The following is a 27,994-nucleotide window of genomic DNA, read 5'->3' as shown; positions in this document are numbered from 1 at the left end:
GCCCGAGATCCATGTCCCACTTCTCTATGCGCCTGGGTTCACAAGAGGCGGCCGAAGAGAACTTCCCTGCATGTACACGCGGCCACACCAATGCCAATAACAAATAATGTCGCAGTTTGAATGCTGTTGCGGGACCAACGGAGGACGTTTACGGCATCCTGGGTAAGGAATGCACCTGCTGCATCGACCATCGAAGCGTCTTCTTTTCAATCGCCGTCTTGCAGGTTTTACATGGATTTCTCTTCATCCCGTGCACGATCGTCCGTCTCTTGGCAGAGATCCCGCCTCAATTAAATCCCTCCTTGTTTCGTTTGAAAACCTGTTTGATTATCAGGCTAATCACTTGCTTCCCTTTTCACGGCACATTTGTGAAGCTCTTTGTCACGAGAGGATCTGCAGGCAAGAACCATTGGCGCATTTTGCTTCAGTGATTGCCCGTGAAGAGTCATTTCTCAGTTTGGTCAGCGAAGCTGCTCATTCTGCATTTCTGCATGCCATTGATAGCAGACGATCAGCTTTTTCTATTGTCAATAGTGAACTGGATAGACACCCAAAGGACCTTGGTTCTCATGAAAATGCCTTTCTTGACCTTCCAGTAGCTAAATCAGGAACTGCCTCCACGAGGACTTACCAATTCAACAAGCAGCATGGTAGTGAGCTTGTTTACGGTCGTAACTTCTCAGAGTCAAGGTTTGTGGGAATCTATTCATGCAAGGCGTTTCTTCAAATTGTCAAGCGAGATTTTCACGCCTTGCCTGAGGAGGTACCCACAACAGATTCAAGGATGAGCGTTGCAAATATGAATGGAAGGAGACAGATAAACACGGATGGAGAATTTGAAGTTGATGCCAAGGAAATGCCTCTAAACAGCACAAGTGACAGGATAGAAAAGAAAGCATTACAGCCCACTTCAGATAATATTGAAAACTTAGAATCTGGCTTCCAACTAGATGATAAGGAGTCAGTTATATCACAATTTGCTTCAAAGCTTTTCGTTAAGGGCTACACGACATTGTTAGACGAGAAGGATAAGGAGGAAAAAACATCTGATGCAATCAGCTTACATCATGGTGATATTGCCTTGAAGTTTTCTGCTTCATCCTCAAAGAAACGAGGGCGTATTCCTCGAACTTGTGAAAGAGGTTACTTTACTGTCGTGATGAAAAAGAAAAAGAGTAAGAGAAAGAAAAAGAACAAGAAAAGTCGGAATGCAGAAAGGCTGCTTAAGTTGGAAAACTTGGGTCCAGCACCATCTCTGAATCAGAGTGCAGCATCTGGGACAGGCTCTTGCGTAGGTAAGCCTAGCATGCATGGAAAGGTGAGTTTATCAAATTATAATTTGGTAATGTCAAAAATCATTACCCCAGTTGTGGATCACGAATCTTCAAATCGCATGGACCTAGTTGATACTTGTATGCATGAATTGGTCAAAGAAAGTAAGAGCAACAGTTCAGGGCAGGAAGTCAGGAAGCAGGTAAATTGTGTAGAGCAACTGGATATGGAGGATGCTTTTCAGAATTCTGCCTTGGAGAAAGAATTAATTTCTAATAAGCACACAGGACTGTCAAAATGTCTTTTGAGTGAGAAGGGTTATTCAAAATTGAAGGACGTGTTTAAAGATCTGGGTGTGAATGGTGAGGTATTTCGTTTGCCAGAGTCCTCTAGAAAGGAGCCAAACGTGCACATTGGTAGTAGCCATTCACTTGAAACAATGGAAAAGGGCAAAGGCATTTGCACCAAAGATGACACATCCTTTCGTGATCAAAACAAAGGAAAGTTGATTGGTTATGATGATTCCAAGGTAGACTTGAAGCAAATGCAAATTCAATGCTCATCAAATGCTATGGCATTTCTGTTGTCATATGTTGGCACATTGTAACTCATTGATATATGTGTCATTGTTGTGCTGCTTGTGCCTTATAGGCCAGTACCTCATCAGGTCTTCATTCCAAAGGTTGGATGACTGCACACGTAGAAACATTAGAGAAGGGGCTGGATGGAGATGGATGTCACCATGCTGGTGCATCAAAGGTGATTTCTAACTTTGTTGTTTCTAATTGGTGTGTATTTTTGGCATTTGATTATTGATGTGTGTTGTGTTCTTGTAAGTTTTCTGTTGCTCGTGTCTCTTTATTTTCGATGGTCTGAATACATGTGTATAGGTTTCGTCGGAGTCACGACTCATGTTTTGAAAGGGGGTAAAACACTCAGTCAAGTCGCATCTCTCAGTACTTAGTCAGACAATTCAGAAAAGAATCGATCATTGCATGATAAGGAAACTCTCTCTAACATTTGTTCTCTAAAGCATGAGAAGCATTTTGTGTATGGTAGAGATTTCAGTGTTACTATTGATCATCAAGCTCACAAGTGGTTCCAGCCCATGCCTAGTGCAAACTATATGGTTCTAGACTTTTGAGCAATTTGGTGGTTTGATGTCACGTGCGCATTGCACTTGAGCCACGTGGGCAAGTATTGCTACAGGTCAACACCAATCTTAGTTAGAATAGCGTAGGATCTATAATGACACTTTGTGAGCCTCTAGAAGGACATGCATGATGAGGCAAGGCATAGTTGCATACCCTCACATGCATAGTACAATGACTTAAGCATATAGGTATATGAACAATCACTTAAGTCATTTATCAATCAATGGTTTTGACATGACATTTATAAAAATTAGGTAGGGAAAATGGCCAAAAAACGTATAAAATGACAAATCGAAACCGTAGCCACATACTGGAGGTTCTCAATCTTGTTAGGTGAGATTCTGCTCTATCTTCTCCCGGCAATGGGCATAGGAAGCAAACCGCAGCCAGACTTGAACCTTAGTGCTTAGGGTCACGGAGACGTTACATGTGCTAACCATCTCTCCGTGCTTAGCTCGTTGACCTCACAGTTAACAAACCATTATAAAAAGAAAATCTTTCGTCTCCCTTTTAACTCCCCACGCCCCCCTCCTATCGTGTAGCTGCATTTCCTCTTTGTTTGTCTCTCGCGACACGCGTCCGCCCAATCACGTACTTCTTTGTCTCTGTGCCTCACGTCCCCGCCATTTGCTGTTGCGCCAGTTTCTCCTTCAACTTCGCTCTGCGGTGAGCATCATAGGATTTTTTTTCTTGTTTTGTTTTTTGAAATGTGTAGTAGCACATACTTGCAAAAAACCATACAAAAGAGTCACTTGGCCTTGAGTTTTAAGGACATCAGAACCCAGTACCTGCAGGGGGCATTTGGCGCCCAGAACACCTCCATCAAGCATCAACGTTTTGCAGCCCATAGCATTAGCGTTTTCAGCCTATCTCATTAGATCAGCCCTAGCGTTTTGCAGTCAGCGTCAACATCAGATCTAGCCTAGCATTTTTGCATAAAGTATTCAGCATTAGCATTCAGTATTTAGCCATTGTATCGGCATTGTGCAAGTAATCTAAAGCAAGTACTTGCTTTGGCAACAGAGCAAGGGGCCCCTTGGGGGTGGTTGGGACCTGACATGGGGCGTTCTCTCTCTCTCTCTCTCTCTCTCTCTCTCTCTCTCTCTCTCTCTCTCTCTCTCTCTCTCTGTGCGACTCTTGTTCATTGTGTTTAGTTCTCTCAATTGAAGTAAAATAACCTTGTGTTTGTGCGAAATACTAGATCCGAGATAAAATCCTTAAACCCTTCCACTCTGTTACAAGCTTGGACACTCAAAGCGAGAAATCAATAGCAACACACGAACAAAACTTGCAATATCACTAACTTGGGGAGAGAGAGAGAGAGAGAGAGAGAGAGAGAGAGAGAGAGAGATTGATTATCGTCACGGAGGTCAGATATGACCCATGGGACCAAAAACAAACACTACAACGGTTACGTCTAAGAAGAGGATGACGATACACATATCAGTTAAGGACTGAGGGTCCATCGAGAGGGTAAGAAGGAAAAAGGAAAAGGGAAAACAAAACCTAGGGTGGTGGGTCAGCTATGGGAAGAGCTGATTTGGGATTTCGAAACTCCTGAATGATGGCTTTTCCACCTCGGTAGACTGCCCATTTACCTTGTTTGCGAGCTTCGTGTACCTTCTTGAGCTCGCTTGCCTTAGCTTTGAGTTGATTTGTGGTCAATTCTTCGGCGATCCAAAATGGTTTTCCCTTGAGCAGGTGGGATTGGCGTAATAGCTTTAGCCGTTCTTCTTTGTCCTTGAAGGTGAGGATGCAATGCTCGAGTGGCACTTGTCTATGTGTGTCATTGATCCAAGAAATGGTCTCAGGCTTGATGTGGATAGGTTGAAGGATGTCATTGAGCTTGACGATTGCTTCTTTAAGGGTGTCCTCACTAGCACACCATGGTGAGTGAAGTCCTCCAATCCGGACCTTAAGGCCCAGGGATTCTTGAAGTCGGCACTCTTGTAGAGTTGCTTGTATCTTTGTCTCAAATTTTTTGTGATTTGCTTCATGAACTTCCTTCGCTGACTTGACGGTTTCGGTAAGGGATGCTTCAACACCTTGGGCTTTTTTGAGTAAAGCTTGGCTCTCTTCTTCCTTCGCCTCCTCTAGCTTAAGCAGACGAAGCTTGAGTTTCTCGTTCTCTCCAATGAGTTCTTGGATTTGTGCCTCGAGGGCGGCAATCCTTGCTTCTTGGCGTCCGGAGGGATCTTTTTTTGGTGTAGCTGCCACCGCGAGGAAGCTTCTACGTGCGGGTGGGGTGCTCAAGGAAGACATTGGGCTTTCTCTTTTCTAGAATGGTAGAGAATGGACGGCTGACAATTAAAATTAAGAAAACTGTGTGGGAAACACCATTAAGGTCGAAAAAATGCCACTAAGGTTAAAAAATGTCATTTGACTCTACCAAGCAGAACCATTCAAAAAATACTGTGAGAGCTTTGGGGGGGGGGGGGGGGGGGTAGCAGGTCGTGGGTCTGCAGGGGCAGTATTGGGCGAGAGTTTCTGTCCACAGCATGAGCGAGGTCAAAACATTGTGAGAGCTTGCGAGAGGGCAGCAGGTCGCGGATCTGCAGGGGCGGGCAGACCTGCGTGTGTGGAAGAAGAGGCGTGAAGCATATCTGCTTGGTCCCAGGGCGAGGCTATGAGTTGACGTCCACCCACAGGGCTGCCCTCGCTTAGGGGGAGACACAGAGGGAGATGAGTTAGGGTTCGGAGGCAGAGAGAGAGAGAGAGAGAGAGAGAGAGAGAGAGAGAGAGAGAGAGAGACTACACGGCATGGCGGAGCTCTGAGCCAAGACACACTGGCCCCAAAGACTGACACTCCTTTCGGTATTTCTTTATTATTGCTTTGCAAAGGGTACATCTCATGAGGGTCCAACTCTCTTTGAGACTCTGCGTCCAGATGCTGTCTCAGAAGTGGCCACTGGGCACTTATAAACTTACAGGGGATGCCCAAAAGCAGAGTTCCAAAAGTATTAGATCTAAAAGCACTTGATCCCAAAAGCATGTGCTCTCAAAAGCTCGCACGGAAACCTGCCCAAAACAGTCCGCGCAAATCGCAAAAATCCATACACTTTGCCACGTCATTAGTCAACACATTTTACGAAAATCAGCCCAGATGTCGAGCGATTTTAGGTTTTAGGCCCCTTGGCCGATGCTCCATAAGTTGGGTAGGGTTAGGTTTTATTCAAAACCCTAACCCCTTTTGTTTAGGCCCCTTGACCACACTGTTGGGGTTTATTTCTTCTCCTCGCGGCCGATTCTTGCCAGTTGGGCACTACCATGTCACTGATTTGTGATATTCCCCCTCTTGAAAGAATCGTAATTGATTATGCCTGCAAAATAGCCAAAGGACAGAAACGTTCTTCGGTAGATACTGGCTCTATGTACTCGGGCACCAGACTCCACAATTCCAACACTTCCACAAAGACATCACAAAGACATTAGTCACTAATAAATCACATTTCGGTCAAGGGTCTCAAATTCAAATCATGATCATTGTAATCTATTTAGCAATCACATCTAGACCAGGTTGATCGTTTTACGGATGTCTTGATCTACTAATTCTTGTTACTATCAGATTCATATTGAAACCGGCCCTTAGGGCGGTAGACTTTGGCTTTCACCCAAAACTTTACTTTAACTTTACGACACAAAGGAATGTCACGAATAAGCCTGTGACGAATTCAACACTTCAAGACAAACCACAGCCTGGCAGCTAGAGCGCTACCAAGAAGACAACGACACCTTGTTGGCCCCAAAGATTGGCGCCCCTTTAGGTATTTCTTTATTCTTATAATACTTGAGAAAAACTTGTAAACTTCTACAAGCTGTCCCACTTTTATCGGGTTGAAACCTGATTTCAGCAGCATAACCACATTAGAAGTTTCCACGGACAAAATTCCAAGTAAACATTCACTTTCCACGCACTTTAGAGCACTTTGCAAAACCTGGCGAGAAATGACAACACGCTGAAATCTTTGTTTTCGGCTTCCAATTTGCGCCAAAACACATGTTTGGTGATTCCCTAGCTTCCCCAAAGCTCCTGGGACCTGTAGGTATCAAGACTGCCAAAACCAAAAACTTGCCAAAAATTATAGCAAGTTGTAATTCTCTGTTTTGCGCTCCGGTTCGCGTGCTGATCACTTTTCTAGGTAGCCCTCAAGCTCTCGCACCTGTAGGGCATAGTTACAGGGGACGAGGGGGACGGGCCCTAGGGTTGGGGGACGGCCGTAACCGGGCCGGGGACGGACGGGGATGCCTTGGGACGGTCGGATTTCTGGCCGGACGGGCGGGTCGTAGGGGGACGGACCGGGTCGGACGGGGACAGCTGGGAACGGCAGTTTTCAGGCAGATAAAAATACCCATTTATGACCGTTTTAAACGGCTGTTTGCAGCCCAACTGCCATATTTTGGGGGGGCTTGGCCCTTGGGAGGCTATAAAAGCCCCCTTGGGCCTCTTAATACTTATTCCCTCAAGGCTCAAGCTCTCCTCTCTACTCATAGCCTCATTGCTCAAGGCTCAAGCATGACTACGCGCCGTGGCCCGTACGCTCTACACTCTACCCTTGAGTCTCCACTCTCTCCCTCTTTTACCCACTTTGAAGCTCTCCTCTCCCTCTTCTACCCACTTTGAAGCTCTCCTCTACTCTCTCCACATAAGCTCTTCTCTAACTCCTCTAACTTCTAAGCTCTACTATCTCGAGTCTCTCCACCATCATGTCATCTCAAGCCAACTCCGCTTCTCAAGCCGGTTCTTCTCGAAGGAGGCCCGCCGTGCAAACGTGGTCGTGGTGGGATGAAGTCGACTTTAGCACACGTGGCAAATTGGCGGTGCAAGACCATGGACATGCAAGCTATGCCCATACAAGAGAATAGGTGGTTCAAACAAAGTGCGAGCCCATCTTCTCCATGAACCCGGTCACGAGGTGAAGTTTTGCCCTCATGTAGCTCCCGAGAAGAGGTTGGATCTTCTTGAAAAGCTCACGGTGTATGAGGTTGCGGAAGCGGCCAAGAGGGGCCGTTTTGTTGCCGTTGATCCCTCCGCCACGGCGGCACCGTGAGAGCAAAGGGAAGCCAACCTTGACGACATCTCTCGAAGCTTCAAGAGCCATGCATCTACACCGTCCTCTTCCGTTCCGCACCACCAAATGACTCTCAACGAAAATTGGAATCCTAAATTGAAGGAAGAGGTGGATAAGTCGGTTGCCCGATTCTTCTTCCACGACCACATTTCCTTCCATGCTTCGCGGTGAGTTTCCCTTGGCATATGCACATTGCAATCTTCCATTTTGTATTCATAATGGGTTATAACTTCTCGACTCTCGACTCTCCATATTAACACAACATGCTCTATTTTGTGTGGATAGATCTCCATACTTTCGAACCATGGTTACGAAAATAGGGGAATATGGCTCCTCTTATGTGCCACCTTCATCGTAGAGGCTTCGCACCACCCTCCTTGACAAAGAGAAGCTTGCCGTGGAGCAAGCGGCCCAAGCACCAAAGGATTTGTGGGAGACCAATGGCGTCTCTCTCCTTGTAGATGGATGGAGCGACACCCGCAAGCGGTCCATCCACGGGGTGGTGGCCTACTCTTGGGGTGAGATGTACTTTGTGGAGTCACATGATGCATCCGATAGTGGCAAGGCTGCCGAGATGCTTGCTGCGGAGTGGACAAGCACTATAGAGATCACCGGCCCGAAGAATGTCCTTTGTATGGTTGCAGATGGAGAGGCGTCAAATAGGGCAGCCGGGGCTATCATTGAGGGCATGTATCCATGTCACATTTTGCATGGCGCATTGCCTCAATAACCTCCTCAAGGACATAGGGAACTTGTCATGGATTTCACCCACCATTGGTGACGCCTCTCGAATTGTCTCCTTTGTGCTCAACCATCAAAAAGTGCGCAAGGAATTCTCAAAGAGGAGCCACTTGTCCTTGCTCAAATATTCAGAGACAAGATTTGCATTCAATTGGCTTATGCTAGGCCGCTTGTCTACATGTGGCGGAGCCTTAAGGGACCTCTTTCTCAGTGATGAGTTCCAGGCCATGCCGGAGTCTACATCAGCAATAGGATTGAAATGCCGAGAATGGGCCGACGACGCCGCTTGGTGGGAGGAGGTGAAGACTCTTGACGCCATGGTCAAGCCTATTCTACACCTACTTCGAGTGGTGGATGGCTTGCAGCCATGCATTGGCAAAGTCTACGAAGCCATGGATCGGATGATAGAGGCACTTGAGAAGCTTGTGCGTGACCCTGTTCAGTATGCGGAGATTCATGGCTTGTGTGAGTCGAGGTGGAATGGATACTACTCTCCACTTCATGCGGTAGCTTGTGTGCTTGACCCTGAGTTTCAGGGAAGGCGTCAAGAGACCGACAAGGAGGTGAGCAAAGGATGGCGGCTTGCATTGGAGCGCCTTGACGCCTTCCCTGAGTTTCAGGGAAGGCGTCAAGAGACCGACAAGGAGGTGAGCAAAGGATGGCGGCTTGCATTGGAGCGCCTTGAGCCTAGCAGTGACATTAGGCGCAAGATTAGAGACGAGCTACTCAACTACAGGCAAGAGAAGGGCTCCTATGGATGTGTAGATGCACAGCTTGATCGCAACAAGATTGGCTCAGTTTTGTGGTGGGAGGACTATGGAGGAGATGGCCCACATTTGCAGCGCTTGGCTGTTCGTGTCCTTAGCCAAGCATGTACCACTAGTTGCTTGGAGCAACTATGGAGTGTGTATAGCCACATTGCCTCTAAGAAGAGGAATCGCCTTGCGGTTCAGAGGGCCAATGATTTGGTGTTTGTGAGCGCTAACTTGCGTATGCTTGCCAAGAGTGTCACCCACAAGGCAGATCCCTTCACTGAGTGGGAGATGGCACAAGAGAATCCATCTATGGCCGATACTCTTTTGGAGGAGCTAGAGGAGGACTTCGAGCCTCAATGCGAGCCTCTCGAGCCCTCATACGTCGCTGACGACCTCGACTACGACGACGATATGGAGATTCTGCAGGCGAGCACTACTTGAGTTTGATGATCATTGATCACTCAACTCTCGAGTCTAGACTCTTGAGTCTACGACTCTACCTACTACATAGCCCTTTGTACTTTTTGTTATCCTTGAGGCCTCAGGCTTGTCCTAAGTCCTTTAGGCTTTTTGACTCTTGAGCCCTTGTGGCATGCACTTCTCATTTTGTATCCATCGATCATCGATGTTTTATTAGCACTTTTCCGTCTATATGACTCGTGTTCTTTGGTCTATTTAGTGTAAATTTATGGTCAAAGTGATGCTCTATTTGTGTGGCATGTGTGTAGGTCAAAAAATGCCAAAAAACTTTTTTTTTTTTTGCTGTTTAGACCCCGTCCCCGTTTCCTGACTTTTGCCGTCCCGTCCCCGTTCTCGACCCTGACCCGCCGTCCCATGTAACCATGTTGTAGGGTCACTTGTCCCTTGAATTAGACGAGATTTCTCGCGGGGAATCTCTCTAAACTGTCCTGTACAAGCACCCAAGCCCTTCCCGATGCTCCCCTGGCGATATCTTGCCGTTTAGGTGCGAAACCCTAAACCTGCATGAAAACACAGCATGTCTTAGAGGCTCCCGCACGCAATGGGACAGCTCCCTTTCAAATCGGACGAGTTTTCACGCGAGAAAACTCTCTGTTTGAACTGTGCATCCCCGAAGAGGATTAGCAATTAGCTAATCCGGACCCCGGTTCATGTACAGAAGGCTCTTACCTTGGCAAACTCGCATAAAACCCTCATAACTGTACATGGTCATCTGAGAAGCCCAACTAGAGGGGCATTACCATATGTGCAAAGGGGAGAGAGATGTGCGAGAGCAAATCGTCGCGCTACATAGAGCAAGGAAGAAGGCAAGCTGTCCATTAAAGCTGTGAGCACCTGCACCCACTACTCACACACTGTAGCACCATTATGAGCTGAAATCAGCCCTCTTGAAATGGGCGCCCCCTCTTGCTGATGCTTTTGGCAGATGATCTGGAGCCGCCATGTGTCCAATTTGCCTCTTTTGAGTTAATTAATTCCCAACTACCCACTGAATTATAAGTGTAGCGAGTAAAAAGGGACCCTTGAGCACAGTTCGGAACACTCACCTTGAGCACTATCAACATTCACTTCCGCTGCACCCGAGTGTCACTGGCATAGGACAAGCACTTAGTTGCAATTGGGCTGAAGTTCACACTGGACGGACTCTCGCCTGGGCAGTGACACGTGGCAAGTGATACGGATGGTTGTCAAATGGACACCGTGGCCAGAGCACCACCACCTCAGTTTGGAGATAGGCTTAGCTGGATTGGGATATTTGCTGACAATTGGTGGCTCTTTAGAAGTGTGGTTGAGCGTCTTGAGTTCCGGCACAGCACGTCTGCACTATCTTTGCATATTTGAGCCTCGACACCCCCATTGTACCCGTGAGTTATGGGCTTGCGGCTAGTCCGTACTAGTTCATTTCAATTAGTCGAGTCCCATGCTGTTCAGGGTCTACTGTTGAGTCGCTGTGTTTGCTTTGTTGTTATCATTTTCAGTGTTTTCGTTTTGATGGAGTGAGATTTCACGCACATTGCACTGAGGAGTACCCAATGTAGAGAGCACGACACATTATCTCCGCTACAGGTGCAAAACTCACGGGTACAATGGGGGTGTCGAGGCTCAAATGTGCTGGGATGGTGTAGATGTGCAGTGCCTAAAACTCCGACTCAAGACGCAGACACTCGACCATACAAAGTGGATGATGATAATAAAGTCTTTGATGACCCGAACCAACCGCACATATGTATCTCCTAAAGAGCCACCAATGGCCAGCAGATATCCCAATCCAGCTAAGCCTATCTCCAAACTAAGGTGGTGGTGCTCTGGCCACGGTGTCCACTAGACCACCATCCGTATCACTTGCCACGTGCCATTGCTCAGACGAGAGTCCGTCCAATGTGAACTCCAGTCCAACTGCAACTAACTGCTTGTCCTGTGCCACTGACACTACAACCCTGCTACACCAACTCCCAGTAGTGTATAGGTACCGTGTAAAGTGTGGGTTTTTGTCCTCAAGTCTGAGTGAAGAAGGGAAGAGGGGGAATTATCCCACATGTAATGGAGTCAAGCTATAGAGCTACTTAATAGTCACTTTCATGAATAAACAACACAGTTCGAGTGTGCACTACATGCTTGTCTATGGTGAGCCTGTGCTAAGCTAAGTCAATACTCAAGATTGTGTTTATGAGTGCAAGCTAATCTATCTTGGAACCTAATTCACTTGAGTGATAATCTTGCTTACACACACTTGCACTATGTTCCTCTTTCATCCACCCTAGCTAGCACGATCCCATTCCCATCAAGTGGTATCAAAGCTATGGTGTGCTAGCTAGGTTATTACCATGCATTTGTGTTAGTTTGATTAGCACTTCCTTATCATCATTTAGATCTTTAATCTACCATTACCTCTCTCTTCCTCACCTCTAATAATCATTACTTAGTAATCACTAGGCTAATTAGTTGTGAGCAAGCTCATGGGTTTGATTCCTATGAACCACTACTCTCACTAGTTAATCTTGGTGGTTAATTAAGTAGGCTATTGCATTCGCATTTAGATTGCCCTTTTGTGTCAATTTTGCATGATTTGCTCTTCCAAATAAATTTTCTTGGAGTCACCCTTCTTTTGCATTACCCACATGTTCTCGAAGAGCTCCTTGCAAGCTCGCCATAGAGCTTTCAAGCCCACGGATCCAACACCGGAAGCTCCTCAAACCTCATCACCTGTTAGGTGCAGCGGAATGAATGTTTGCGCTTTGCTCAAGATGAGTGCTCCGAACTGTGCTCAAGGTTCCTTTTGTTCTTATGGAAGGTAGAGCCTTCCATTCTCAATGAGAGAATGCTATATTCAGAAGCAAAGTGAATGGACACTGTGCGTGCAAGTGTATGAGACCGAGAGATAGAGAGAGAAGAGAGATACGACACCAGAGATGTTGTAAAACCCTCCTCCGAAGGCCCCACTCTTGTCGGCGAGAGTGGTCTACTTATGATTGCACAATCTGGTACAATGGTGATGCATGAGACTGATGCAAGTCTAGGCTATGTCGGTGATGACGACGGCGATGACGAGACCGACCTAAGGGCTGAAATCTGCAATCTTTCTACTGCTGTCCAAAAACGCTATGGGCTGAAATCTGCAAATCTTCTATCTGCTGAATTCTGACTCTATGTCGATGACGATGTCGATGATGACGATGCGATGATGACACGCTGAAAACACAGATGCTGAAATCTGCGTTTTCCGGGCTGAAACTGTAAACCTTGCGGAAATTGACCGTGCGGCGAGGAACTACTGCAGCAAGGTGAGATCTGCGAGATTCGGGACTTGATCTGCGGCGGGTACTAACTGCTGAAAACTGAAAACGCTGATATTCCTCGACTTTCCGTCGCGGTAAAGGTGCAAAACGTCGGGGCTGATCTGCAACCAAAAACGCTAGGGCTGAATATTAGTCCTGTCGCCAGGATTTTGCAAATGCAAAAACGCGAGGCTGATCTGCTGTGTCTGGTTGTCGCCGGGTTGATCTGCAATGCAAAACGCTGGGGCTGATCTGCAATGGAGAAAAACGTCGGCTGTCCTTGGCTGAAAACGCTAAGTCTCCTGCCCCGGGGGTTCTGCGGAGAAGTTGCCTGTTGAGCGTGGAGCTCCTGCTGCCTCTTCTGCCATTTAGTGCTAACTTGGGTTTGCTTATATACGAACTTAGCAAAATTGCCCTACCTACTTTTGTTGGGAAGTCACTTAAATTAATAAGTGAAAAATACCAAAAATAGGTAAAATAGGCTAAATGCACCGGAAAATTCCCCTAACTGATTCTAATGGATTCTGATGGGAATATTGATGATCATGCTGTGTGCAACCAAAGGATATGCATTTACACTGATTGACTGGGCATGCACGATCTACGAATAAACTCACAAAAGTGCCAGATCACTTCTAAATCTAGATTGATTGGACTGACTGAACCCTGATCATGCTGGAGCTTGTCCACGGACACATAGGGTTGGATGTGTCACGTGACATCCCCTCCTTTTCAAAGTGAGGTACTGGTACCGAACTGTATGGCGTTGAGGGAGATCGTCAATAACATCCGGAATCCTGGAAGGGACTCTTCGCTGGCCCACTCTGATGTGTGGGTTGTGCGGTACTTGAACTTGAGAAAGGTACTTGAACTTCTAAATCTAGATTGACTGGACTGACTGAACCTTGATCATGCTGTAGCTTGTCCACGGACACATAGGGTTGGATGTGTCACGTGACATTCCCTCCTTTTCAAAGTGAGGTACTGGTACCGAACCGTATGGCGTCGAGGGAGATCGCCAATAGCATCCGGAGTCCTGGAAGGGACTCTTCGCTGGCCCACTCTGATGTGTGGGTCGTGCGGTACTTGAACTTCAGAAAGGTCTGCAACGCTTGATTCTTTGGGCCACGCTGAAAGCGACCCAAAGTCATCTTCAATGCTTCAACTTCGTCTAGAGTCCTGCTTCTTTCTTCTTCAAGAATCTCCATGGGTGAAAATTCCTGAAACCATTTCCAACACAAAAACATGAACATACCCATTCCATGTAAAGTGAATGGAAAAAAGCTTATCTTCTTCAAAGACTGTGCATGCCATGTAGATGAACAAAGAGACTGAGTGCCAAACCGTTCATCAAACACATGCAAACCATGAGATCGAATCGTTTTCTTTTGATCTAGAGCAATCAACTTTGGCAATTCACAACGGAAATGCCCATGCTTGGTGCTCATCCTTTCATGTGCTCGTTCTACGAATGTGTCATGCCAAGGAAGAGACATGGAATGTGACTTCCTTTCATACTTACTTTTCAGCTTTTCATGAAAAATCCGCATACAACTGTACTCATTCATGAGTGAAACGTGCTCAACGTACAATATGTCATGCCTAGGAAAAGAGATCACATAAACACGCTGACTAAAATACAGGAAACGATCACGAATGAAACACTCGAACAATGCGTGCGTATCAATCATGCGAACACATAATACTTCCTGTGAGGGTTCTTTGAACCTAGGCTCGAGAGCCAAGATCGCTTCTTCCTGAATGATCGAATCCTCCTGTGGGGGTTCTTTGGACCTCGACTCAAAAGCCAAGATCGGATCTTCGTGATTGATCGAAGCTACAACGAGGTTAGCTTCGCTATAAAAAGCATCCACTAACACATCATCCTTGTGAACAATCACATCATCTTCATGCAACTCATCATGCTTGTGAGAAATCACATCTTGATCATGCAAATCATCATGCTCATCATTATCATCCAAATCATCATGCTTATCATGGTCAATCAAATCATCATGCAAATCATTGTCATTAAAATCATCATGCTGTCCACAATCATGCAAATCCTATGTGTCATGCTTTGGAGAAGAAGAGACTGAGAGAGTCTCCGTCTCCTGAATCTCTTGCATCTGTGCCGGTACGTGAGAAAAGAGACGCAAGAACTCTTGCATGTGTCGGTCGCGCCGTTCTTGTCTTGCCTTTCTTTCTGCTTCTCTTTCTGCTTTGTCTTCTGCGTGTCTGCGTTTCATTTCTGCCATTCTTTCTGCATTTCTTGTTTCGCATTCTAAATTCTGCGTCAGAAACAATTGCTCCAAAGCCTCCGTAGGAGTTAGTGCAATCCTTGACGTAGATGGGGAAGGGTCAGAAAAACCTCCTGGTGGGGAAAATTCTTCTTCGCCTCTCTCATGCTTATCACCTCCAAGTGAAGTATCCATTCCGCTTTGAGTGATGACCATTCTGAAGTCGTGGGTTCTTGTGGGTTCTTGGGGTTGTGGGTTCTTAAGTTCACGAGGAACTTGGGTTCTTGTGGGTCTTGGGTTCTTGAGTTCTTGAGGGTCTTGAGGTTTTTCTTTCGCTTGCAAACCGCGTTTGAGAAGGATCTTCTCTTCACCCGAGTTCTACTCCTTTCCGTGGGCGCACCCCTTGGCGGCCTGGCGCTCACACCAAGGTTGCTTTTTCCCACCTCATGTCGATTGGCCGGCCGCTAAGTGCACGGTCCGCTCTCAATGAGTGAAAAGAGGCACAAGGGGAGGTTGGACAAGCCCTTCTTTCTTGGGATTCCTGTCACTCTTCAAAAACACGATTAGGAATCGACATGCCCAAGCGAACTTGGGTTCGTGCGACCTCAACAAGCAAAAAAGTTCTTGTGATTCGTGGTTCTTTCTTGAGTGATGCAGAACACTGCCAAAGCTCTGATACCAATGTTAGGTGCAACGGAATGAATGTTTGCGCTTTGCTCAAGATGAGTGCTCCGGAGTCCGAACTGTGCTCAAGGTTCCTTTTGTTCTTATGGAAGATAGAGCCTTCCGTTCTTAATGAGAGAATGCTATGATCGCAAACAAAGTGAATGGACACTGTGCGTGCAAGTGTATGAGACTGAGAGAGAGAGAGAGAAGAGAGATATGACACCAGAGACGTTGTAAAACCCTCCTCCGAAGGCTCCACTCTCGTCGGCGAGAGTGGTCTACTTATGATTGCACAATCTGGTACAATGGTGATGCATGAGACTGATGCAAGTTTAGGCTATGTCGGCGATGACGAGACCGACCTAATGGCTGAAATCTGCAATCTTTCTACTGCTATCCAAAAACGCTATGGGCTGAAATCTGCAAATCTTCTATCTACTGAATTCTGACTTTATGTCGATGACAACGATGCGACGATGACGCGCTGAAAACGCAGATGCTGAAATCTGCGTTTTCCGGGCTGAAACTGTAAACCTTGCGGAAACTGACCGTGCGGCGAGGAACTGTTGCAGCAAGGTGAGATCTGCGAGGTTCGGGACTTGATCTGTGGGTACTAACTGTTGAAAACTGAAAACGCTGATGTTCCTTGACTTTCCGTCGTGGTAAAGGTGCAAAATGCCGAGGCTGATCTGCAACCAAAAACATTCTGCAAATGCAAAAACGCTAGGCTGATCTGCTGTGTCTGGCTGTCGCCGGGTTGATCTGCAATGCAAAACGTTGGGGCTGATTTGCAATGGAGAAAAACGCTTGCTGTCCTTGGCTGAAAACGCCAAGTCTCCTGTCGGGGGGATTCTGCGGAGAAGTTGCCTGTTGAGCGTGGAGCTCCTGCTGCCTCTTCTACCATTTAGTGCTAACTTGGGTTTGCTTATATACAAACTTAGCAAAATTGCCCTACCTACTTTTGTTGGGAAGTCACTTAAATTAATAAGTGAAAAATACCAAAAATAGGTAAAATAGGCTAAATGCATTGGAAAATTCCCCTAACTGATTCTAATGGATTCTGATGGGAATACTAATGATCATGCTGTGTGCAACCAGAGGATATGCATCTACACTAAGTGACTGGGCATGCACGGTCTACGAATAGACTCACAAAAGTGCCAGATCACTTCTAAATCTAGACTGACTGTTGGACCAGATGAGATGGCTAGATTGAATAATTGAAACACGGTGTTCAGTGTGAACTAAGTGTGTGATTTTGTGAATTGCATACTATGTGGATGTACTGTCTAGTGGGGATGGTCATGGGAATGGTTAGCTTGATTGAAGAGAAAGGATATATGTCACGAGGACGTGGCAATTGCTAACTTGAGTTGGTTTCTTTCCGATGATTTTTGTTTCATTTTTGGGACCCTCTTTTTGAAGTTGCAAATGGTCGGACATTGTATGGCTAGTGTGAAACAGCCCACGGCCAAGAGATTCACCTCTCCCTATCTCATCTTGGTTCATAGTTGCAAACCGTAAAAACGTAGCAGAAAATCAGTCCTAATTCGACCACTTTTTGGCATGGCAAACACTCGAAAGGTTATGTAGGAACATGCAGAATTTCTTGTTTGTCCTGTGAAGTCCTAGGAACCCTCTTCCCTGGTGTCATCCGTCTTGTCAACCATAGTGTAATTCCAAGTTCCTGTGCTTTGTGTCTTTGCTCAAAAACCAACCAAGGCTCACTTCTTGAGGAAAAAGTGATTTTGTCCCGGCAATGGAACCATGAAACCGACCCATAGGGCGGTAGACTTTGGCTTTCATCCGAAACTTTACTTTAACTTTATGACACAAAGGAACTTCACTAATAAGCCTGTGATTGGAATTCAACACTTCAAGACAAACCACGGCTTGGTACTAGAGCGCTACCCAGAAGGTAACGACACCCTATTTCTTTATTCTTATTATACTTGAGAAAAACCTGTAAATTTCTACAAGCTATCGGGCTGAAATTTGTATACTCTAACCTGATTTAGGTAGCATTAACACAGTACAAGTCTCCACGAACAAAATCCCAAGTAAACATTGACTTTCCACGCACTTTAGGCACTTTGCAAAACTTGGCAAGAAATTACAGCACGCTGAAATCTTTGTTTTTGGCTTCCAATTTGCGCCAAAACACCTGTTCGATGATTTCCTAGCTTCCCCAAAGCTCTTGGGACCTGCAGGCATCAGAACTGGCCAAAACCAAAAACCTGCAAAAAAATTACAGCAAGCTGTAATTCTCTGTTGTAGACTAGATTTTCTATGGGAGTGATGTGGATCTGCCGGGTGGCATTGTCACAAACTGCTGATGTGTCAAGCCACTGAAGAACAGAGCCGACTTGTAGGTCGCGGCTAAAGGGCTACAACAAAAAAAGCAACAACAGAAAAAGAAGTCCTACCAACTCATGGGACCCCGTCCGATGGGACCCACGAGACATAAAGGAATTAAAATAAAGCAAGACCCACACACACTTGCGCAACATCTGATGACGTGGCAGCTGTACGGACGCTTTGGATTTTTCATTGACTGATGACGTGGCAGACTGTACGGATTTCCGCGTCTTGCGTTGATTGCTGATGTGGCAATTGTACGGATTTCCGTAAATCCCGCTGGTAGCTTTTAAGCATCGCTTTTGGACCAGATGCTTTTGAGTTTGAAAGCTTTTCATTGTAACTGCTTTTCAGGCCAAGGGCCTTTAAATATGAGGCTAGGGCTCATTCTCTGGCATGCTTCTTGGAGAAGGTGCAGAGTTTGCCAGCTTGTACTGAGTTGATGCAATATAAAGAAATACCAAAAGGGGCGCCAAGGTTTGGGGCCAATACTCTCTATGGTGGAATTCCGCCACTTTGTGTCACGTGTCGTCTCTCTCTCTCTCTCTTTTAGTTCAATTGTTATTTGGAGTGCTTAAAGTTGTTCAGTCTGTTCTTTTCTATTGGCACGTGGTGCCCGTCTTGTGATTGTGGTGTCAGAGCATCAGGCGTGTGCTTTTTTGAAAGCATACCGGTCCTACAAAAGAGCACACAGAGCAAACCAGAGACTAATGAAATTTTATCGGACTCGGACCTCGAACTTATCAACGACTCCCACCCTTACTTCATCGCGCATCGGGCGCGCTCCCATCTTTATCGCTCTGTCTTACAGGGCATAAGCCATAAAGATCACTTGCAAGAGAAGGATTCAAGATTCGTTTCGAGTTGCTGTTTTTCTCAGATGCAATGTCATGCAATGGTGGAAGTCTATAGCTACCAAGCCGCTCACTCCAAGGACTTAGCAAGCTTTCAAGAAATTTTTTTTGCCCAAAGTTATATAGTTTCTGGCAGCTTCCGGCAAAGTGGGGTATCCTGAATATGCTTGCCATGGAAACCCTAGCAGATTATAACTTGAAATTTCTAGACATCTCTCAGCAGGTGTCTCTTGTTGATAACCACGCAGGTCAAGTGTGACTGCTATGTCTTGGGACTACCATCACCGCAACAGGAACACTATCTGTCTAGCAGCTTATGGACCATGGTGCAGTCAGCCACGACCTTATCGAAGGAACCTAACCCTAATTTTTTATGCTGGTTTCAGGATGGAAAGTCAGTCGACTTTTCAAGCTCGGCTGTTGTCGAGATTGCTTCTTAAGTTTGAGTTTTGTTTGAGAACTTGTTTGGTGATCTTGTTTGAAATTTGTTTGAAATGGGTGGTATCTGTTTTGAACTGTCTTGGTGCCGATTTGAATTGTTTGACTCTGGTTTTAAGACTGGTTTCAATGCTTGGTGATTTTACTCCCGGGTGGAGTAGTGAGAAATGATGTTTGAGAATGCTTGTTCATACTCATGGCCCGGATCCTTGTGGTTATTTACGGGGGGAGTATTGTTGTTGTTACTCATGACCCAGACCTGGATGGTTATTTATGGGGGCAGTAATAGTTTGAGCAGTCGTTACTCTCAGCACCTCCAAACGATGCAGGCTGCGGTTTGGGGGGCGTTTGGTTGTAAAAGGCCTCTATATCTCATGGCCCAGACCCTTTTAGGTTATTTGCGGAAGGAGTAATGAGGGAGTCGTTGAACAGCTCATGGCCCAGACCTGGATGGTTATTTGCAGGGGAAGTGTTCATCGGCAACTTTATGTATTGCTTGGGTATGTAATTTTAGTGCATCAAGACACCTCTGGAAGATCAGTGCGGTCAGGGTGTGATGTCTAATTTTACTACGGCGGAATATCAAGAGTTCCGATCTGGACGAAAGGAGAAGCCAACTCCTTGATCAAAAGAGCTGAAAGGAAGAGCCAACTCCTTAACAAAACAAAGAGCAAAGTGACGGTCCCTCGGATTGTCCCTCGGAAATTTTTGAGCTAACTTCAATTGTTTTGCAGATATGCTGTAATCGCGGACGATTACTTTCTTTCAAGAAGGGGTGATGTCACAAACTACTGACATGTCAAGCCACTGAAGAACGGAGCCGACTTGCAGGTCCGGCTAAAGGGCCTAAATCCTAAGAAGAACAAGCAACAACAGAAGAAGTCCTACCAACTTATGGGACCCTGTCGGATGGGACCCACAAGACATAAAGGATCAAAATAAAGCAGGACCCATATACACTTGCGCAATAGCTGATGACATGGCAGTTGTATGGACGCTCCGGATTTTTCACTGATTGATGACGTGGTAGACTATTCGGATTTCCGCGTTTTGCGTTGACTGCTTACGTGGCAATTGTACGGATTTTCGTAAATCCCGTTGGCAGCTTTTGGGCATCGCTTTTGGACCAGATGCTTTTGAGTTTGAAAGCTTTTCACTGTAACTGCTTTTCAGGCCAAGGGCCTTTAAATATGAGGCTAGGGCTCATTCTCTGGCATGCTTGCTGGAGAATGTGCAGAGTTTGGAGTACCGGCTTGTACTGAGTTGATGCAATATAAGGAAATATCGAAAGGGAAAATTTATCAACAATTACAAATATTCAGTTTTAGATGCTTAAGATAATTGTTTCATTACACACGCTTTACGATAACAAGTGGGAGTTTTGCTGCCTTGTAATTAGGGCGCCAAGGTTTGGGGCCAATACTCTTTGGGGTGGAATTTTGTCCCTCCGTGTCGCCTACGTCTCTCTCTCTCTCTCTCTCTCTCTCTCTCTCTCTCTCTCTCTCTTAGTTCAATTGTTATTTGAAGTGCTTAAAGTTGTTCAGTCTGTTCTTTTCTATTGGCACGTGGTGCTCGTCTCGTGACACACACGCTGCTCGCTAATTCTTTGAGGCTATTGCTTGGATTCTTTGATGGATTGGTAAATCATCTTGAAATTGAGCTTACTTGGTCATGGGTAGTACGCTACAGTGTTGTGGAATTATGCTTGTTTGCAGAGGCAAGAGCCTCTTGCACATGTAAAAGTTAAGGGACCGGTTGCAAGATGCTATTTGGTGAAGTTCAAGAACTATCCACCTATGGATGCAAAGTGGATGGAAGAGCATGAACTGTCAGAGTTACCAAATGTATTGAGCTTTACCTTCAGGCCTTTGGGTTACTGCCTATGTATGCCCCGACCCTACGTCTGCAAGGAGGGGTAATGTTAGAACTAGCACATCAGATGTACTCATGGATTCAGTGTAACAACTGTGTACATTGTTTGACAAAAGTATGAAGGTCTCATTAAGTCATTTGTACACATGTTTTGACAGTCTTTCTTGCGGATACATGCGATGATAAAAGGGTGCTTACCACACTATATCATCTATGGCATGTATATATGGCACACAATCGAGGACGCTTGCGATTTTAAGAGGGTGGTATGTCACAAGGACGTGGCAATTGCTAACTTGAGTTGGTTTCTTTCTTATGATTTTTGTTTAACTTTTGGGACCCTCTTTTTGAAGTTGCAAATGGCCGGACATTGTATGGCCAGTGTGAAACGGCCGACAGCTGATAGTTTCACCCGCAGTTGGGAAGGACAGGTCACCACAAGTTGGTGAGGCCAATCGGCACTGGAATCCGAGAAGTAAAAGGGTGTCTAGGCTCAATTCAAAGCATAGTTACATGGGACGCCGGGTCGAGGTCGAGGTCGAGGTCGAGGTCGAGGTCGAGGTCGAGGTCGAGGTCGAGGTCGAGGTCGAGAACGGGGACGGGGACGGGGACGGGACGGCAAAAGTCAAGAAACGGGGACGGGGTCGGAACGGCAAAAAAAAAAAAGAGCTTTTTTGGCATTTTTTGACCTACACACATGCCACACACATAGAGCATCACTTTGACCACAAATTTACACTAAATAGACCAAAGAGCACGAGTCATATAGGCGCAAATGTGCTAATAAAACATCGATGGATACAAAATGGAAAGTGCATGCCACAAGGGCTCAAAAAGGACTTAGGAAAAGCCTCAAGGATAACAAAAAGTACAAAGGCTAGGTAGTAGGTAGACTCTAGAGGAGTAGACTCTAGACTCGAGAGTGATGAATGATCATCAAACTCAAGAAGTGCTCGCTTGCTGAATCTCCATATTGTCGTCGTAGTCGAGGTAGTCAGCAACATATGAGGCCTCGCGAGGCTCCCGTTGAGGCTCAAAGTCCTCCTCTAGCTCCTCCAAAAGTGTCTCGGCCATAGATGGCTTCTCTTGTGCCATCTCCCACTGAATGAAGGGATCTGCCTTGTGTGTGACGCTCTTGGCAAGCATGCGCAAGTTACCACTCACAAACACCAAATCATTGGCCCTCAGGACCCCAAGGTGATTCCTCTTCTTAGAGGCAATGTGGTTGTACACACTCCATAGTTGCTCCAAGCAACTAGTAGTACATGCTTGGCTAAGGACACAAACAGCCAAGCGCTGCAAATGTGGGCCATCTCCTCCATAGTCCTCCCACCACAAAACCGAGCCAATCTTGTTGCGATCAACCTGTGCATCTACACATCCATAGGAGCCCTTCTTTTACCTGTAGTTGAATAGCTCATTTCTAATCTTGCTCCTAGTGTCAGTGCTAGGCTCAAGGCACTCCAATGCAAGCCGCCATCCTTTGCTCACCTCCTTGTCGGTCTCTTGACGCCTTCCCTGAAACTTAGGGTCAAGCACATAAGCTGCCGCATCAAGTGGAGAGTAGTATCCATTCCACCTCAACTCACACAAGCCATGAATCTCCGCATACTGAATAGGGTCAGGCACAAGCTTCTCAAGTGTCTCTATCATCCGATCCATGGTTTCGTAGACTTTGCCGATGCATGGCTTCGTAGACTTTGCCGATGCATGGCTACAAGCCATCCACAACTCGAAGTAGGTGTAGAATAGGCTTGACCATGGCGTCAAGAGTCTTCACCTCCTCCCACCAAGCGGCGTCGTCAGCCCATTCTCGGCATTTCAATCCTGTTGCTGATGTAGACTTCGGCATGGCTTGGAACTCATCATTGAGAAAGAGGCCCCTTAAGGCTCCGCCACATGTAGACAAGCGGCCTAGCATAAGCCAATTGAATGCAAATCTTGTCTTTGAATATTTACGCAAGGACAAGTGGCTCCTCTTTAAGAACTCATGGCGCACTTTTTGATGGTTGAGCACAAAGGAGACAATTTGAGAGGCGTCACCAATGGTGGGTGAAATTCATGACAAGCTCCCTATGTACTTGAGAAGGTTATTGAGGCAATGCGCCATGCAAAATGTGCCATGGATGCTGGGATACATGCCCTCAATGATAGCGGTTGCCCTATTTGACACCTCTCCATCTGCAACCATAGAAAGGACATTCTCCGGGCCAGTGATCTCTATGGTGCTTGTCCACTCCGCAGCAAGGATCTCCACGGCCTTGCCACTGTTGGATGCATCATGTGACTCCATAAAGTACATCTCCCCCCGAGAGTAGGCCACCACTCCGTGGATGGACCGCTTGTGGGTGTCGCTCCATCCATCTACAAGAAGAGAGACGCCATTGGTCTCGCACAAATCCTTTGTTGCTTGGGCCACTTGCTCCACGGCAAGCTTCTTTTTGTCAAGGAGGGTGGTGTGAAGCCTCTCCGATGAAGGTGGCACATAAGAGGAGCCATATTCCCCTATTTTTGTAACCATGGTTTGAAAGTATAGAGACCTATCCACACAAAATAGAGCATGTTGTGTTAGTATGGAGAGTCCAGAGTCGAGACTCCATAACGAATACAAAATGGGAGATTGCAATGTGCATATGCCAAGGGAAACTCACCGCGAAGCATGGAAGGCAATGCGGTCGTGGAAGAAGAATCGTGCAACCGACCTATCCACCTCTTCCTTCAATTTAGGATTCCAATTTTCGTTGAGGGTGCTTTGGCGATGCGCAACGGAAGAGGACGGTGTAGATGTATTTGTCTTGAACGCTTGAGAGGTGGAGTCAAGGTTGGTTTCCCTTTGCTCTCGCGGTGTCGCTGTGGCGGAGGGATCGATGGCAACAAAACGGCCCCTCTTGGCCGCTTCCGCGACCTCATACACCGCGAGCTTCTCAAGAAGCTTCAACTTCTTCTCAAGAGATACTCGAGGGCAAAGCTTCACCTCGTGGCTGGGTTCTTGAAGAAGATGGGCTCGCACTTTGTTTACACCACTCGTTCTCCTGTACGGGCATAGCTTGTACGTCCATGGTCTTGCACCACAACCATGTTTGCACGGCGGGCCTCCTTCGAGAAGAGCCGGCTTGAGAAGTGGAGTTAGCTTGAGATGACATGATGGTGGAGAGAGAGTATAGCTAAGAGGAGAGCTTGTGTGGAGAGAGAGTAGAGGAGAGCTTCAAAGTTGAGAGGGTAGGAGAGGGAGAGAATGGGTAGAGAGACTCAAGGGTAGAGCTTGAGCCTTGAGCGCCCGTAGGTAGACCATAGACGGCGTAGAGTCTAGATAAAAAGAGGGTCTCAAAAATTAAACAAAAATCATTGGAAAGAAACCAATAACTAAGGTTAGCAGTTGCCACGTCCTCGTGACATAGTTAACAGTTGCCACGTCCTCGTGACACCCAGCTTGAGCGAGCACGGACGAGCGCAGTATATATATAAGAGCGACAGGTCGGCAATCGGCCGCCCACCGCCTTCACAAAGCTTTCCACAGAGAGAGAGAGAGAGAGAGAGAGAGAGAGAGAGAGAGAGAGAGACTGCCACCCAGATTTTCCCTACCCCTTCTATGCCCGCCACCACGGAATCTTCTCGACATTGCACTCAATTTGTCCTTTTTTCAATTTTCACCACATAGTTTGATGCACTAGAGTTAAATTTCCAGAAAATAGAATACCATGGTAATGTCACATACGCAAAACTCACAAATGCATTCTTAGAAGCATGAATACATCAAGTCCATTTGCTTAGAGCGGGTCCATTGTACAAAGCCTAGTCTTGCCGACTAGACTTGCCGACCATGCATAAAGTCATATGCTCAAAGCAAGATAAATAACCATGTCTATCCGGGTTGTTCCCTCTACTCGAAGTGTCTAGTCCAAACAAGTTTAATCAAGATCAAACAAGTTCAGACAGTATCCCAAGCAAGATTCAAACAGGTTCAAACAAGGTTAGACAATATTCTCAAATAGTGTCTCAGACAGTTCAAACAGTGTTCTTGAGCGAAGCGCCTGTCAATTAGCTCAGAGCCAATGATTGCATGGTCCATAAGCTCTTACAAAGAGCTTAATCCTTTTTGAAAGACAATCCTCTTGTGGTAGTGAAGGCAATCGAGTAATGTATCTCTCACACTGATCTTCCATCTTTAAAGCGGGAGATTGCAAGTTACTCCTCTTAAAATCTCTGACTATAATCTCTTGAAGTGTCGGTAGGAACCATCTTTAAGTTGTCCCAATCTGCAAAAAAAAAGATACCTGTGAGAAAATATATTTTTAAAAGCTTGCCATGTCCTTGGAACATGTGGAATGCTGAGCATCATTCTTGAGGAATGCTGCTACTTGAGAAATTTCTGATTCCTCTGTGTAACTTCTTAGAGAACAGATGTTGTCAAACTGTTGTAGAAACTGCAAAACTTAACTCGATAGTGAGACCACATCCAAAGGAGATTTTGGTTGCGGTGAGACTGCCTCGTGGATGCTTGGAAAGCAACTCCAATAATTTGTTGCTGATGATGCTTGTCGTATCTTCAGAATTCATAGTTCCAGTCAGTCTCTAATTAGGACTTTACAACACAACTGGATCTGCAAACAATTCTAATACTTGAACTGAAAGAAAACTTAACACCTGAGACGAGAAAAGGAGTGGTGGAGTTCCACTTCCACATGCTGTGGCCCCTTAACTAGGTGGCCCTTGCGGTATTTCTTTATAATGATCTTTTCAGATACAGTTGATGGAAGGAGCCACTCGTCCAAATATTTAGCGTAAAACAACTACCCCTAGGCACACTTTTATGTGCACTTGGCCTCTGCTCTCACAAAACTCAAAAAGCTCTGAAAGCTAATTAGTATCAAACGCTGGCACTCACAAAAGGTCAAAAATCAACTGCTTGCAATAATGATGCCCAGAAACATCACATGACCAACTGCACGTCATCAGTCTGTATGGCGGCGGCCGCCAGGTCTGGGTCCTGCTTTCCGGTGTGACTCGGGCTTGCTCTTCTTCCTTTCCTCTGGTCCGGTGCCAGCATGCCGCATCACCAAGTTGTGACAGGTGAAAAACTGACTAAGAATCGAACTGGAAGAGCAAACAAAGAGGAGGGGCAAAGTGCAGGCTGGCGAGGTAAAAACTGAAGGTGGGCTGGAACGAGGACGTGAAAAAAAGCGGAAGGGGGGTAGGCGTTGCGAACAGAGGGAGGGGGGGTGAAGCGATGGCGAACAGAAGCACGGCAGCCACGAGCTTTTGTATTGTGTGTGCATGTTTTGTAACTGGCTCTGTGGTCTTGCATGTCTTCTTCATCGATGTGACATTTTTGTTTTCGTTTGCCTTGAAGTAGTTGTGTGTATACATGTGCATGCATGCCAGGAAACATTTTGGGGGCATCTATGATCACTTTGTCGTAACGTGTTGATGGACCTCTTACATTTAGACATGCATGGACATACTCTTATATGGATCATCTTGTGAGTTCATGGCGTTTCTTTTGTGAACTAATTGTGTAATGTCAGACTAGAAAAGCTAAATAGCACTTAAGTCCTTTGATGCTATGCAGGCGTATCACCCAATTGGAAACTTAAGCTTAAATCATCTGTATGTCATCTTGGATCTCAATGGTGTGCTAATCAAACGGTGGGATGTGAACCCTTCATTACCTGGTGTTTCTAAGCTGAACAAAAGGTGGATTCAGCTTCGACCAGGATGTATTGAATTTCTTTGCAAGGCTTTCTCCAAGTTCAAGGTGGGTATTTGGTCAACGATGACACACAAGAATGTTACGGGTGTGTGTAAACTTCTAGAGCAGCAAGCACATCAATCTTTGCCCTTTTTTATGCTATGGAGTAAGGAGTCTTGCTATCAGCAGAGCGGTGTTCAAAGGCCAGATAAATCTCACGTTTGTGCGGACTTTAAACCGTTATCTCATGTTTGGCATTTTTTTGAGCCTTATTTAGGATTCCATAACACAGTTCTCATTGAAGATTCTCCTTATAAAGCCTGTATGAATAGTCCATATAACTGCATCTTTCCTGATACGTATGAAGGTTGCACAGACGATAATTATTTGACTGATGTATTGTGGCCTTATCTGGAGAAAATGAGGATGTCGCAAAACATACAAACATTTATAGCCAGTAATCCACTTGGTCAACAGCCAATTGTTGTCGGTCATAAGTTGTATTATCATGTCCAGCAGGTGATGCATAATTTTGATCCCCATAGCCACCTGCATGGCACAGGTGAACTGATTGGAGAAGTTCAAAGCTGATTCACTGTTCACTCAAGTGGATTGACGTCCAAAAAGGGATCTGGCCACCCTGACTGGTGTGCATGATGAGGTAATTCTCCAAATTGTGATTGTAAAAATTCACACAGAGAACATGCTCAGCACAACAGCTTGGAGGGCTGAAGAAGATTTTTACCAAAGCAAAAGGAGCCTACTGCCTTCTATCGTCTGTATATAATTATTGGAGAAGCTCATGTTCTTTGTGAAAGCTTTCAATTCATAGAATCTTCATGTGGCTATGCTTTATGCGTACCCACAGTGACGTTTTATATCTGCAGAGCTTGATTTTTAAGCTAATATTAGATAGAAGATAGTTGTGCAATATGCCCTAAGTTTACCTGCTGCGGGATGTCCAAAGTTCTTAGCAGGAATTACTTATGGACACTTGTGAAGGTTGATTTGAACCAACGCTTGTCAATTGAAGCCACATTACAATTTTTCTGCAGGCCTTCTAAATGTGTCAAGATCAATTGTATGCGGCTCCATAAAGGACATACTTATTTGAAACTCCCCTTCCATAAA

General features: G+C 45.9%; 1 protein-coding gene and 1 pseudogene across 1 annotated transcript; one reads left to right on the top strand and one right to left on the bottom strand.

Annotated features, from left to right (window-relative positions):
- Positions 1-41: 41 nt before the first annotated feature.
- On the top strand, positions 42-27,909 carry LOC147441165 (uncharacterized). The gene is made up of 3 exons (XM_086482859.1): positions 42-1,801; positions 1,924-2,031; positions 26,744-27,909. Exons 1-3 carry the CDS (start codon positions 170-172, stop codon positions 27,452-27,454), a joined length of 2,451 nt encoding a protein of 816 aa, XP_086338985.1. The 5' UTR covers positions 42-169; the 3' UTR covers positions 27,455-27,909.
- On the bottom strand, positions 22,002-24,317 carry LOC147441166 (uncharacterized; annotated as a pseudogene).
- Positions 27,910-27,994: the final 85 nt, after the last annotated feature.

Source organism: Adiantum capillus-veneris, chromosome 15 (assembly GCF_014529385.1).
Source record: "Adiantum capillus-veneris isolate H3 chromosome 15, ASM1452938v2, whole genome shotgun sequence".
In the NCBI taxonomy this organism is placed as follows: Eukaryota; Viridiplantae; Streptophyta; class Polypodiopsida; order Polypodiales; family Pteridaceae; genus Adiantum; species Adiantum capillus-veneris.
This window is presented reverse-complemented; position numbering and strand designations above follow the sequence as displayed.

Excerpts from the sequence above, each read along its gene's own strand:
- LOC147441165 (XM_086482859.1), top strand. The coding sequence starts at position 170 with ATGCACCTGCTGCATCGACCATCGAAGCGTCTTCTTTTCAATCGCCGT. Across the intron at positions 1,802-1,923 it reads TTGGTTATGATGATTCCAAG|GCCAGTACCTCATCAGGTCT; the intron begins GTAGACTTGAAG and ends TGTGCCTTATAG. Across the intron at positions 2,032-26,743 it reads ACCATGCTGGTGCATCAAAG|GCGTATCACCCAATTGGAAA; the intron begins GTGATTTCTAAC and ends GATGCTATGCAG.